The 15,714-nt window shown below is 40.8% G+C and overlaps 1 protein-coding gene across 1 annotated transcript in view; it reads left to right on the forward strand.

The window, feature by feature from the left end:
- Positions 1-504: 504 nt before the first annotated feature.
- Positions 505-15,714, forward strand: part of zdhhc8a (zDHHC palmitoyltransferase 8a) — a 30,985-nt gene continuing 15,775 nt past the window's right edge. Inside the window, exons 1-3 of the mRNA XM_084400038.1 lie at positions 505-682; positions 9,725-9,846; positions 11,143-11,300. Coding sequence (XP_084256164.1) covers positions 600-682; positions 9,725-9,846; positions 11,143-11,300 — 363 coding nt within the window. The 5' untranslated portion in view covers positions 505-599. The remainder of the gene's footprint in view (positions 683-9,724; positions 9,847-11,142; positions 11,301-15,714) is intronic.

A 15,714-nucleotide genomic window follows, 5' to 3' on the forward strand; every position in this document is an offset into this window, starting at 1 on the left:
AACCATACAAATCAGTTACCAAATCAGAGATCATTTAACATGACTTCTCAAATTAATTTGTGTTTTATAAATGTTTAAAAATATTAAATAAAAAATGTATTAAAAATAAGTGAATAAAAATGTATTTAAATGAATATATTTGATTACAATAAATTTCTTAAAATAAATTTAATTTAATGTTAATACACAATTAAATAAACAAAAACATATGATTTAAATAAATACAATTTTATGTAATTAAATAAACACACCCACTGACCCTCATGCCCTGCCCTCCACAAGCCACACCCACTGACATTATGCTCCGCCCACTCATCAACCCCTGTTCTTCCCTCTGTAAGCCACACCCACTGCTACTATGCCCCGCCCACTCATCAACCCCTGTTCTTCCCTCTGTAGGCCACACCCACTGACCATCAAGCTCCGCCCTCTCAGCATCCCCAGTATAAATACACTGAACTGACAGGAGAAAGACACTGAGGATTTAAACACTGATGATGCTGATGCTGATGCTGATGATGATGATGATGATGATGGTGTGTGTCTGATGTGATGAGTGTGTGATTGTTGGGCTGATTGATGGATGTTGCAGATGAACGATGCGCAGGAGCAGCGCTTATATCCCAGTGTCCACCGCTGCCGCTCTGCTGGTCTCTTCATCCACACTCTTCTTCGTCTTCACGTAAGTCACACACACACACACACACACACACACACACACACACACACACACACACACACCCAGCACACAATAGTCATCATTTCACCATCTAGATTAACTATAGACCCGATATAGTCCGGCTGTGAGTCACACACTTCCATCCAAAATAACCTTGAATTTGGTTACATGTCATTTTTTCCAAAATAACTTTATTTAGATTTATGATATTCCATCATGTAAGTCACCAGTGATCACAAGGTGTGTGGTTTCATTTCTTTGACATGTTTTCTAACTAATGATAGTTTCTGAAATTGTGTTTTATCAGGTAAGCAGCAGCACAATCACAAGCTATTTCTTAATTAGTGTATAATTTAGTATTGCGTTTAATGTTAAACAGGACAGCACAGTATATGAACTCCACACTGAGATGTGGTTTTAATCCAGCACTGAAAGTAGGGCAGTGAGCCACTGCAAACAACTGCTTATGCCCTGATGTACACCAGTATAACATTCAATTCAATTATTAGTGTAGCGTTTTTCACAATACACATCATTCAAAGCAGCTTTACAGAAAGTGCATGAGTCCACATTACAGCTTACAGTGATCTGATATCAGAACTAGTTATGTATGTCAGAAATATACATATACAAAATCACAGTTAGCGAAAAATATACTAATGTAAACAATGTAATAATTAAAGGCAGAAACAATGAGCTCATTGAAGTGATGAATACTTGTTTGTTAACAGATGATGATGACATTGAGAAACGTGTAGCATTGGTGCGTGTTGATTCAGATATCTAGTCTTGTGATTCTTACTTTGCATTGCTGCACTTTTTATAAGCATGTTCAGAACGAGCACTTTATGCATTGAAATGAAAGGCTGATCTGATTTGATCAGGTGTTGTGGATGAGCTGGATTGTTATGGAATGACCTTTGAAACCGTGTCTGTCCCAGATTTCATGCGGTTTCGTGCGTTTAGCTCTGATGGCTCCAGCAGATGGGAAGTTCGGGATTAGGATTTGCTCCCAGTGCTGTTTTATTCCCCGTTCAGGACACATCGAGGTGTTCATCCGGCGTGTGACCTCCGTTGCACCAGTTTAAGCTCACAGAAACCACATCTGTCATCTGCACAGAACGGGCTTCACACCAAACGTTCAGATGTTGGAATATATAAGAGTTTGTAATAATATTTCACTATTTTTCCTTGCATTCCTCATCAAATAAATGCAGCCTTGGTGAGCAGAAGCGGCTCATATCAAAGATATTACAAAGTAAAATATATGTTTTCTATGTGAATATATAGTATCAGATCAAAGCTGAATTTATTTAATTAAAAATACAGTACAAATCACAAAATATTATTAGAATGTAAATCAGCTGTTTTCTATATGAATATTTAGTAAAATGTAATTTATTCCTGTGATCAAAGCTGAATTTTCAGCATCATTACTCCAGTCTTCAGTGTCACATGATCCTTCACAAATCACTCTAATATGATGATTTGATGATCAAGATACATTTATGATTATTATCAGTGTTGAAAACAATAATAGTATCTAGTATCTTCTTGACAAAGAAGAAGCTCAAATATAAGCAAGTTTTCATTTGACACGTTTTCATCACAACATTTGTATTATTTGTGCTTTCTTATAACATGAATAATGAAGATATGCATCCAAACCTTGATTTGAGATTGATTTGTTGTGCAAATCAGTCTTACTCTGAATGATTTATATCACTTTTGAGGGAATCATTTTGATTCATTTGAAAATTTGATTAATTTTCAGCTTTTATTTGATACCGAGTTTATATTATAAATGTTCCTCTGGAGTCTCTAGGAATGCATGCAGATTTCCCAGCATGCACTGTGCTTGTGTAAAGCATGATTTTCCCCAGGTTATTTATGACTGTAATCTTCGGCTGCTGTTGTAGAGATAGACTGGCCTTTATTAACCGGAGTAATGAAAGCGTGCCGCTCCATCTGTTCTGTGTAAACCACAGAAGTTACTGGGTGTGAACTAAACCAGGCTTATTCTTTAGAATCCAGTTTGTCTGTACCTGTAATAAGCGATTATGAGTTATTATGGATAAAAATGTCTGCTTATTGTTAGAACAGATCAGTGTGTTCTGATCAAAAACAGTGAACTTTAGTTTATGACACAACTAGATCTACTAGTGGAAGAATCACACAGATCAATCGGATCATAATATTTGTGTTATATAGTGTTTTATATTATATTATTATTATATAGTATTTATAAAGTGTTTTTTAAAGCAATATAACACACAAGGTAAATAGAGGTATCATTGAGATACTAATATTATAAGTTTTTAATATTTTGAATTAGTTTTTATTTTCACATTTTGTTTTTATTTTAGTTTTTATTCATGCACAGGGATGATCCAGGTAACATGAGTCACACATAACATCTGTGTTTGTTGTGTATTTGCTGCTGTTAGCTTTACTATGGCTCTGTTTCTCATCAGGGATTGATTGACACATTTATGATTATTATCAACGTTGAAAACAATAATGGTATTTGAATGAAACTAACATAACACTGGACTTTAGGCAAAGAAGAAGCTTAAATATAAGCAAATTTTCAGTTGTTTCACGTTTTCATCACTTTCCAGACTTCTATTTGTGTTATTTGAGCTTTTATCACGGCACTATTCTTATTGTTGTTGGATTTCACGTTACTGCTACACTGCATTTATTATTAGAATGAAAACGATATGCATACAAACCTTGATTTGAGATTGATTTGTTGTGTGAATCAGTCTTTCTTTAAATGATTTTTATCACTTTTGAGTGAATCGTTTTGTGTTTGTATATTTGTATATTCTAATGACGGTCATATCTGTGTGTATTTGCTGCTGTTAGCTTTACTATGGCTCTGTTTCTCATCAGGGATTGGAGTGTGTGCAGATGGTCAGAAATCACAGAGACATCGGCAGTAATCCGTTGATAAGAAATCAGGATCTTAAAGAGAAAAGCCTTTGTCCTCACACAGAAATCATTTGTTCATGACCTATATTCAGTGATTAACTCACTTTCCCAGAGCTTATGCGTTATGTATTGTCATGCGTCTGAGGGGTGCTTGATGGTGCTGACTGTGTAGGAAACAGTTCTGAAAGTGATATTCTGATTATGAGATTGAACAGAATAAAGTTAATTTAATAATAATATCAGTCTGATTTGAGACCAGCTTCATTCGGATCATACATGAACACGTGCACATTAACTTCCTTAACAGTGTTCACTGCTTCATAGAATAATTACAGGTTAAACACTTTGAAGTTTGAAACTTTGCGTTCCCCTGAGAAACTTTGCGTTCCCCTGAGAAACTTTGCGTTCCCCTGAGAAACTTTGAGTTCCCCTGAGAAACTTTGCGTTCCCCTGAGAAACTTTGCGTTCCCCTGAAACTTTGAGTTCCCCTGAGAAACTTTGCGTTCCCCTGAGAAACTTTGAGTTCCCCCGAGAAACTTTGAGTACCCCCGAGAAACTTTGCGTTCCCCTGAGAAACTTTGCGTTCCCCTGAGAAACTTTGAGTTCCCCCGAGAAACTTTGCGTTCCCCTGAGAAACTTTGAGTTCCCCCGAGAAACTTTGCGTTCCCCCGAGAAACTTTGAGTTCCCCCGAGAAACTTTGCGTTCCCCCGAGAAACTTTGCGTTTCCCCGAGAAACTTTGAGTTCCCCCGAGAAACTTTGCGTTCCCCCGAGAAACTTTGAGTTCCCCCGAGAAACTTTGCGTTCCCCCGAGAAACTTTGAGTTCCCCCGAGAAACTTTGCGTTCCCCCGAGAAACTTTGAGTTCCCCCGAGAAACTTTGCGTTCCCCCGAGAAACTTTGCGTTCCCCCGAGAAACTTTGAGTTCCCCCGAGAAACTTTGCGTTCCCCCGAGAAACTTTGCGTTCCCCCGAGAAACTTTGCGTTCCCCCGAGAAACTTTGAGTTCCCCCGAGAAACTTTGCGTTCCCCCGAGAAACTTTGAGTTCCCCTGAGAAACTTTGCGTTCCCCCGAGAAACTTTGAGTTCCCCCGAGAAACTTTGCGTTCCCCCGAGAAACTTTGAGTTCCCCCGAGAAACTTTGAGTTCCCCCGAGAAACTTTGCGTTCCCCCGAGAAACTTTGAGTTCCCCCGAGAAACTTTGCGTTCCCCCGAGAAACTTTGAGTTCCCCCGAGAAACTTTGCGTTCCCCCGAGAAACTTTGCGTTCCCCCGAGAAACTTTGCGTTCCCCCGAGAAACTTTGCGTTCCCCCGAGAAACTTTGCGTTCCCCCGAGAAACTTTGAGTTCCCCCGAGAAACTTTGCGTTCCCCCGAGAAACTTTGCGTTCCCCTGAGAAACTTTGCGTTCCCCCGAGAAACTTTGAGTTCCCCCGAGAAACTTTGCGTTCCCCCGAGAAACTTTGAGTTCCCCCGAGAAACTTTGCGTTCCCCTGAGAAACTTTGAATTCCCCCGAGAAACTTTGAGTTCCCCCGAGAAACTTTGCGTTCCCCCGAGAAACTTTGCGTTCCCCTGAGAAACTTTGAGTTCCCCCGAGAAACTTTGCGTTCCCCTGAGAAACTTTGCGTTCCCCCGAGAAACTTTGCGTTCCCCTGAGAAACTTTGAGTTCCCCCGAGAAACTTTGCGTTCCCCCGAGAAACTTTGAGTTCCCCCGAGAAACTTTGCGTTCCCCCGAGAAACTTTGCGTTCCCCCGAGAAACTTTGCGTTCCCCCGAGAAACTTTGAGTTCCCCCGAGAAACTTTGCGTTCCCCCGAGAAACTTTGAGTTCCCCCGAGAAACTTTGCGTTCCCCCGAGAAACTTTGAGTTCCCCCGAGAAACTTTGCGTTCCCCTGAGAAACTTTGAGTTCCCCCGAGAAACTTTGCGTTCCCCTGAGAAACTTTGAGTTCCCCTGAGAAACTTTGCGTTCCCCCGAGAAACTTTGCGTTCCCCTGAGAAACTTTGAGTTCCCCCGAGAAACTTTGAGTTCCCCCGAGAAACTTTGCGTTCCCCTGAGAAACTTTGAGTTCCCCCGAGAAACTTTGCGTTCCCCCGAGAAACTTTGAGTTCCCCCGAGAAACTTTGCGTTCCCCCGAGAAACTTTGAGTTCCCCTGAGAAACTTTGCGTTCCCCCGAGAAACTTTGAGTTCCCCTGAGAAACTTTGAGTTCCCCTGAGAAACTTTGCGTTCCCCCGAGAAACTTTGCGTTCCCCTGAGAAACTTTGAGTTCCCCCGAGAAACTTTGAGTTCCCCCGAGAAACTTTGCGTTCCCCTGAGAAACTTTGCGTTCCCCCGAGAAACTTTGAGTTCCCCCGAGAAACTTTGAGTTCCCCTGAGAAACTTTGAGTTCCCCCGAGAAACTTTGAGTTCCCCCGAGAAACTTTGCAAAAGTGGTCAAAACACTCCAAATTTTACTTTTTTTTTGCAATATGTTTTGCTCAATAATACATTTTATTTAATATTTTGTATTTTGAGGAATGTCATGGTACTAAGTAATATTTATGCAATAATTATGATCCATTTGTCTCCACAATACAATCAATTAATTCATAAAAAATGTTAAATAATTTTTCAGTGAGCCCCTTCATTGCTTTGTGCTTTTTTCCATCTTGGCTGATTTATAGATTGAAACAGCTTTTGGTTTTCATTTCCCATTCATTTGTAATGCCGTTCACGAGGAGTACAAGTGTGATGATTTTTTTAGGATCTTTTAACCTTTTTGAATCATGTCCAACTTTACAATGAAGTAAAATAAATCAAAACTTAAATATTTTCTGTCAAAAGTTACTATAGAACAGAGGGTTTTAAGCACATTTCAATAAGAAATTAGGGGGCAAATGTGCTTAATCGTGCTGAAAATAAAGCAAAACAAAATCGTAAAAGTCCTAAAATAGGCTTACTTTTTCACGTCATACTAAATATCTCATTGCTTACTTCTTGATTGTCTAATCTTCTGATTGTTGGTTTCTTTCTCTGCGCTCACTATAGTGTGTTCTCATATGGATCCAGCCGTTTTTCTGGCAGACGGATGTTTGATCCGCAGTCAGTAATCTGGGATTAGTGGCGTACGATTGGGACAGCCCCTCCATCCCCCGTTACTACAGGACCACCACTGACACACATAAACCAGACAGAAATGTGTCACGGGCACCAGAGAATATGAGGAAATATGTGACAGAAACAAATCTGCATGCATTTCAGTTGGAACCAAATCATGTTGTAGTTTCCTGTCTTTAATTCGATCTCACGACTATAGAAACACATTTCTGCCACATAAGGAAAAAAAAAAATCATGCTTTGGTTAATCATAATTATTAGATGAAAAGTCGAAATTTACTTAAAAAGTCATTATTATATAAAAAGGCAATATTATAACATTAAATTGAAATTACAATACGATACAATATTTATTTATAAAGCACATTTAAAAACAAACAAGGCTGACCAAAGTGAAAAGAATAAAACTAAGAAAATGGAAAAATAAAACTACCAAAATTAAAAAGCACACAACAATAGTAAAACAATAATTAAACCTGTGGTCAAGGAGTATTGAAAGTTATGGCATAAAAGGTCACTCAGTAATTAATAAAAAAGTAAAAATTTTGACATACTGGGCCCTATCATACACCCGCTAGCCGCGCCGCAAGTGTTGTTTGCTAGTTTCAGCCTGACGCAGTTTTCATTTTCACGTCCTGCGCCACGTTGTTTAAATAGCAAATGCATTTACGCTCGTTTGTTCGTTCATGGGCTGCTGGTCTGAGAACGAGGTGTGTGTTCAGGAGCATTGTTGGAGCGTTGCTATTTTGAGGAACTGAAATAGACTGAGCCGTCGACCAACAAAAATATACGCCTGTATGAGGGTCCACAACGCGCATACACTCGGCTTATTACACACACAGGGACGCGCAGCAGAACACACACATGCCAAATATTAAAAATAAAAGGATAACAATGTAAAAGATTATTATTGTGTACATAAAGATATGGTGAATCCGGCTTGTCCCGTAGATGGTCTGCTCGCGTGCTTTAACCTCACACACACACACTCACTCACATTTACACACACACAGAGCTTTAGCCGCGCGTACGAGCAGATCCGTTGGCGCTCTGGAGACGCGTTCGGTCTTTCCACTATCAAATTCCTCCATGTAAAATAGCGAATCCACAGCGGCGCGAGCGCAACTGGCTTTTAAAGGGAATGGGAGACAAGACTCTGATTGGTTTATTGCACGTTACGCCCAAAACACACCCATTACTCATTAAGAGAATAGAGACAAAACACACTCATTACTCATTAAGAGAATAGGGACGACCCTTTAGGACCAGCGCCGGGAGCGCCGACCATTTTTCCCGTCGTTAAACTGGCAAAAGTGGATTTGGACGCCCTAACTGATCTTGCGCCCTGCGCTTTAGACCATGCACTTAGATTCTTAAAATAGGGCCCACAAAATTAAAATGATGACGAGTCAAAATTATGATATAATAAGTCATAATTATGATATAAAAAGTCAAAATTATTTCATACCAAGTCGAAATTATGACTTAAAAAGTCAGAATTATGACATAAAAAGTCAAATTGATTACATTCTGGATTTGAGTTGTAGTTGTAGCATAAATCGAAATTATGACAAAAAGTCAAAATTATTGTGTTATATTTTCGACTTTGTCATTTGTCATAATTTTGACTTTTTATGTCATCGTAATGATTTACCAGAGCATGACTGTTTTTCTTATGTGGCAGAAATATCCTTCCATACATGACATTCATTCAATGAAAATCAGTTTAATCTGCGTCCCAGTGGCCATGGTTTACCTCTCCGTTTAATCTCACGCTCCAGATGTAATCATCCCCTGCTGGGTTTTTCTTTTTTCTGGAATGATCCACACTTTCATTTTTGTCTTCGTGCTGGTCCTCAGGGGCCGACGAGCCTCTCAGATGTGTTCGAGACGGAGCTTCAAACACCACAGACAGGCAAAAGACACTTAATTCAACTTCTGCTTGTGAATTATTCAGCCAACGCTACATTTGATCTAAAAGATGGAACAATGAAGGCAGATCTCAGATGATTATTGGTGCATTGACATGAAGTTGATGTATTTAATTTGATTGTTCTTTAATATAGAGGTGGATTCTTAAAGTCAACATGAAACGGCATTTACAGCCCATTTTACCTGATGCGTTTTTGAGACAAAAAGAGTTTCATTGCTGTAAAATATAGATGGTACTTGATGTTATTGATCAGGAATTGACTGAATAATAGTCAGAAAATAATGTATTTTTTTTAAATGGAACAGTTTATTGAACCTTTAGACAAAATAGTTATTAAAAATGTATAGTTTGTGTGTGTTTTTTGCGCATCATATTAGATGCATCAGGCTTTTATGGCTCATATAATGAGAATATAGAGGGAAAAACAGCTCAGTTTTATTCAGAGACTCAAACTGAGCAAAGATATGCTGTTTGCTGCAGATGCTGATGTGTATATGGACAAAAAGTGATGAAATTCTGATGCTTGTAATGTAAACCATTGAAATCTTTATAACAGTATCGCAGATACTGACATAAAATGCATTTAAATATCAATATCTGCCAATAATATGTCTTAGTAAGATGATATTTAAATGCTTAGTTATATGATCTGTAGTTTTGAAACATACAATGCAATGCAATATAAGAGAGAGATGAACAAATAAACCTTCCTCAAAAGCTTGATGATCATATTTGATAATCATGATTTTTATAATAAATGATGTCTGGATAATCAAGTAAACCTGCTTCAGTCCAGCTGAAATACTAACAATATAAAAGTTATTCTCACGTCTACTTGATAATATCAGAAGAGATTTGACAGCAGAAAGACTCGTGAAGCTCGAGCTGAAGGAGGACGTTTGTACAATTATATTTATACTAAAGGACTTTTACTATCAATCAGACACAGAAGGACTGGAGGAGATGGTGTGCGACAGGTTTATCAGATCATGTTCATCATTTAGAGGAAATGTGTGTATTAAAAATGCTGCAGTAGCTTTACAGGGTTAATGAAGTATATGTTGTGTCTCTGTTCCTCGCAGGTGTCCTTGGCTCGCTGAAAACGTGTCTCTCATTTTCCCACCATGTGTCGGAATCGTGTTCCTCTTTGTTGTGGCAAACTTCACCATGGCAACGTTCATGGATGCCGGCGTGTTCCCGAGGGGTGAGTCGAGTCTAACGCATTATCACAGATGAGTCTGAACGCTGACTATTCTGTAAACTAGTTTGCAATCACACATTAGTTTAGTGTTAATTGAGACACATGAGAACACTTAAAGTGCCCCGATTCTGCTGTTTTAAAGGTTCCTAATGTTATTTCAGAGTCTCCTACAACAGATTTACATTCATCCAAGCTCAGAGTCACTGTAATGTCCTCATGATCTCCACTGCAGAATCAGCTCTTCTCTCAGTGTCTGAAACGCTTCCATGAAAGATTCAGTCTCTCTAAGCCCCGCCTCTCTGAGAGCTACTCTGCTCTGATTGGTCAGAAAGCAAACGCTCATCATCATATCTGAATCTCAGCTCTTGATCTCAGTGATACGAACAGTAACGATGGCGTGGGTTTTACCGTATCAATCTCAGAAAACAGCGTCTTCTCCACACGAACAACACGAGCCAAACTCTCCCAGTCTCAGACACACTACAGAACCAGAAAATATGAACATATCACACCAGTCCTCATGTCTTTACACTGGCTCCCAGTTAAATTTAGGATTGATTTTAAAGTATTATTACTGGTATATAAATCATTCAATGGCCTAGGACCTCAATACATTGCAGATATGCTCACTGAATATAAACCCAACAGATCACTCAGATCATTAGGATCATATCAGCTAGAAATACCAAGGGTTCACTCTAAGCATGGCGAGTCTGCTTTTAGCTATTATGCCAGCCACAGCTGGAACCAGCTTCCAGAGGAGATCAGACGTGCTCCTACAGTAGTCACATTCAAATCCAGACTCAAAACACATCTGTTTAACTATGCATTTACTGAATGAGCACTGTGCCAATGTTCGTCCGACTGTTTGTACTGTATTTTATTTTGTATTCTTCTAAACTGTTTTAATTATTCTTATTTCTTTTTATTATTTTAATTTCTTCTATGTAAAGCACTTTGAATTGCCATTGTGTATGAAATGTGCTATATAAATAAACTTGCCTTGCCTTGCCTTGCCTTGCCTACAGTGTTTGAGGGCGGAGCTAAGAGACACTGTTCAGCCAATCAAGACCAGAGGCGGGCATTATGCAAATTAGTACCAAACCTACGTTGGAAGTGAGAATGGAATTACTGACGACTCGTTTCTTTCTTTTAGAAGTCAACAACTCCAAACTTTTCAGACCTTTTACATTCACAAACAGCTTTATTACACACTGCATGAAAGGGAATATCTGAACAGGCATAATAGGGGCACTATATATATATATAAATAGATAATGTTTTCACGCTGTGTTCCAGCGGATGATGACGAGGACAAGGACGAGGACTTGCGCGCTCCGCTCTACAGGACCGTGGAGGTGAGAGGAGTACAGGTGCGCATGAAGTGGTGCTCCTCCTGTCACTTCTACAGGCCACCCAGATGTTCTCACTGCAGCGTGTGTGATCACTGTGTGGAGGTGAGACAGCTGTCTATCTATGTGTCTATGTGCGTCTGTCTGTCTGTGCGTCTGTCTGTCTGTCTATATGTGCGTCTGTCTGTCTGTCTATATGTGCGTCTGTCTGTCTGTCTGTCTGTCTGTCTATATGTGCGTCTGTCTGTCTGTCTGTCTGTCTATATGTGCGTCTATCTCTCTGTCTGTCTGTCTATATGTGCGTCTGTCTGTCTGTCTGTCTGTCTATATGTGCATCTGTCTGTCTGTCTGTCTATATGTGCGTCTGTCTGTCTGTCTATGTGCGTCTATCTGTCTGTCTGTCTGTCTGTCTGTCTATATGTGCGTCTGTCTGTCTGTCTATGTGCGTCTATCTGTCTGTCTGTCTGTCTGTCTGTCTATATGTGCGTCTGTCTGTCTGTCTGTCTGTCTGTCTGTCTATATGTGCGTCTGTCTGTCTGTCTATATGTGCGTCTATCTGTCTGTCTCTCTGTCTGTCTGTCTATATGTGCGTCTATCTGTCTGTCTGTCTGTCTGTCTATATGTGCGTCTGTCTGTCTGTCTGTCTATATGTGCGTCTGTCTGTCTGTCTATATGTGCGTCTATCTCTCTGTCTGTCTGTCTGTCTGTCTGTCTATATGTGCGTCTGTCTGTCTGTCTGTCTGTCTATATGTGCGTCTGTCTGTCTGTCTGTCTGTCTGTCTGTCTGTCTATATGTGCGTCTATCTGTCTGTCTGTCTATATGTGCGTCTATCTGTCTGTCTGTCTGTCTATATGTGCGTCTATCTGTCTGTCTGTCTGTCTGTCTATATGTGCATCTGTCTGTCTGTCTATATGTGCGTCTGTCTGTCTGTCTGTCTGTCTGTCTGTCTATATGTGCGTCTATCTGTCTGTCTGTCTGTCTGTCTGTCTGTCTGTCTATATGTGCATCTGTCTGTCTGTCTGTCTGTCTATATGTGCGTCTATCTGTCTGTCTGTCTGTCTGTCTGTCTGTCTATATGTGCGTCTATCTGTCTATCTGTCTGTCTGTCTGTCTATATGTGCGTCTATCTGTCTGTCTGTCTGTCTATATGTGCGTCTATCTGTCTGTCTGTCTGTCTATATGTGCGTCTATCTGTCTATCTGTCTGTCTGTCTGTCTATATGTGCGTCTATCTGTCTGTCTGTCTGTCTATATGTGCATCTGTCTGTCTGTCTGTCTGTCTATATGTGCGTCTATCTGTCTGTCTGTCTGTCTATATGTGCGTCTGTCTGTCTGTCTGTCTGTCTATATGTGTGTCTGTCTGTAGATCTGTCTGTCTGTACAGTAATGTACAGGGTTGCCAGATTTTGGTCATCTGGCTGGAATGAGATTTTTATGGCATTATGTCTTAATCAATCATAAGTATCTATTTGAGGTCATGAGAACTTCTTCATGTTATTCACCCTCTTTTGAAAATGTCTGTTCAAACTCGCTTTCTGCGAAATAAGCATGACTTTGAATTCATAATGTTTTGTTTTTTGTAACTTTGTTTCTATTTAATAGGTTTAAAGAACTAGATGTACCGCATCGCGGTACAAAATATGACCGCCGCTCAGGCCTGCACTGGCTTTCCACAAAAATAAATGGCGTGGAGTAATTTGGCTGTATTGCGTGTTTATGTATATACCTAAAAAAAGTAATAGTATGTGCATGTCTGTCTGTCTGTGTGTGTGTGTGTGTGTGTATATGTGTGTGTTTGTGTATGTGTGTGTCTGTGTGTGTGTGTGTGTGTGTGTGTCTGTGCGTGTATGTATGTGTGCGTACATGTGTGCGCGTGTGTGTTTGTGTGTGTGTCTCTGTGCATGTGGATTTGTATGTGTGTGTATGGGTGTGTGTCTGTGCGTGTGGATGTCAGTGTGTGTGCATGCTTGCGTTTGTTTGTATTCCTGCATGTGTGTGTGTGACAGTTTCATCCTAAACCAGCAACCCTTCGCTCAACAGCACCATCTACAGGCCGATGAGTGTACAGTCACTAAATGTGCACATAAATGAATTTATTTTATACCCCCCCATGGATGAAATTCTACAAAACTTAGCAGAGGATACCCCCAGAGGATGTCAAGTTAATCATACACATGAAATATGGTGCAGTTCTGAACATCTCCACTGAAGATAGGGGCGATTAAAGCAGAATAATATTGCATTTTCATTTTTTATGGGAGGGGCGCAAATCACAAATGAGTGATTATGGGCTAGGTTGATGTGGGCCCTTAAGAGCAACATACCATAAAAATTTCTTCATCCTCGGTGCCACGGTTGAGGTAGTTATTTAGGAAAAACTGCATTTTTTTGGGTTTGGGAGGGCCCAGCGCGGGGGGGGAGTGGCCCCCGGGGACCAAACGAAATTTTTCCTTAGAAGTCTAGTGGGGCTACATGCCCACCAAATTTCATGTTCCCCGGTGTTTCGGTGTCCCTGGTATCGTTGACGAAAAATTTAAAGTTTCAAGATGAAGAAATTCGGAACTTCAAATTCAGTCTCTAAAATTCAAGTTCAAAAATTCAAGTTCAAAAATTCAGATCTTACAGAAAGTAGGTCACAGGTCATCCACAGGGAAGAGTAAAGGATCTCAGATAAGTCGAACAGAGCATTTTGGCTGCACTGCAGTAGTTTTCTGCCGCAAACGCGGTGGTGGTTCAAGAGAATCCGTGTATCTTTCGTTCAGTCGTTTTTTTATTTAATATTAAGAGTAGAAAAATGAGAAAACAGCTTGAGTATTAGATTTCTAATATTCTAGTAGCCTAATAATAGTCCGCTGCAGCAGTTGCACGGAGCTTACAAAACGCGTGTATTGCAACTGTAGGCTACATTTAATTTTCTCATCAAACATCTAGACTAACGAATAGCTCGGTACAACAGAAGAGCCTAAGGGCTTTTTCTCTGTGTAGACCAGCAGTTGGTCTGAATTTGCTATAACCTTTTTTCCGGACTGTATAGGCTAAGTCACGTTTTATCATGAAACACGCTGTGATTTATTCCAAAGTGACTCGGGCATATATAATGCATTTAACGTTAAATAATCTAAATGTTGACTTTCAAAAGTAGGCGCGCCAAGAAGGCTATTCGCTGTATTTTGGTTCATTTTTGGTGAGCGCCAGAAAGATCTAAAGAGACAGACACAGAGACGCGCTAAAAATAATACATTTTACTGTTTCGGATGATGTCATATTATCTGTATGACTATAAATAACAGAGTATTAAGTTATTTCCCAGCAGTGGAACAAATCCAAGTGATGGCCCTGGCGCATCGCGCTCTCACACAACATATTAGGCTATCAGTTCTGGCGTTGCTTCATATCGCAGACTGCTCATTATGACCGCCGCTAGCGTAGCTAGCGAAAGCGGTCATATAGGGATTGTCAAAGTTTTTTTTTTTTTGTTTTTTTTTCACCTTACTGAATTTTTCGTCAACGATACCAGGGACACCGAAGCACCGGGGAACATAAAATTTGGTGGGCATGTAGCCCCACTAGACTTCTAAGGAAAAAATTCGTTTGGTCCCCGGGGGCCACTCCCCCCCCGCGCTGGGCCCCCCCAAACCCCAAAAAATGCAGTTTTTCCTAAATAACTACCTGAACCGTGGCACCGAGGATGAAGAAATTTTTATGGTATGTTGGTCTACTAGACTTTTACGGAAAAATTTCGTTTGGTCCCCGGGGGCCACTTCCCCCCCCGCGCTGGGGCCCCCTTAAATTTTTCGTCAACGATACCAGGGACACCGAAACACCGGGGAACATGAAATTTGGTGGGCATGTAGCCCCACTAGACTTCTAAGGAAAAATTTCGTTTGGTCCCCGGGGGCCACTCCCCCCCCCGCGCTGGGCCCCCCCAAACCCAAAAAAATGCAGTTTTTCCTAAATAACTACCTGAACCGTGGCACCGAGGATGAAGACATTTTTATGGTATGTTGGTCTACTAGACTTTTACGGAAAAATTTCGTTTGGTCCGCGGGGGCCACTTCCCCCCCCGCGCTGGGGCCCCCGTAAATTTTTCGTCAACGATACCAGGGACACCGAAACACCGGGGAACATGAAATTTGGTGGGCATGTAGCCCCACTAGACTTCTAAGGAAAATTTTGTTTGGTCCCCGGGGGCCAATCCCCCCCCCGCGCTGGGCCCCCCCAAACCCAAAAAAATGCAGTTTTTCCTAAATAACTACCTGAACCGTGGCACCGAGGATGAAGACATTTTTATGGTATGTTGGTCTACTAGACTTTTACGGAAAAATTTCATTTGGTCCCCGGGGGCCACTTCCCCCCCGCGCTGGGGCCCCCTTAAATTTTTCGTCAACCATACCAGGGACACCGAAACACCGGGGAACATGAAATTTGGTGGGCATGTAGTGTGTCACATTTAGTGACTGTACACTCATCGGCCTGTAGATGGTGCTGTTGAGCGAAGGGTTGCTGGTTTAGGATGATA

The sequence above is a fragment of the Rutilus rutilus genome (genome assembly GCF_951802725.1).
Source record: "Rutilus rutilus genome assembly, chromosome: 25".
NCBI classification, from domain to species: Eukaryota; Metazoa; Chordata; class Actinopteri; order Cypriniformes; family Leuciscidae; genus Rutilus; species Rutilus rutilus.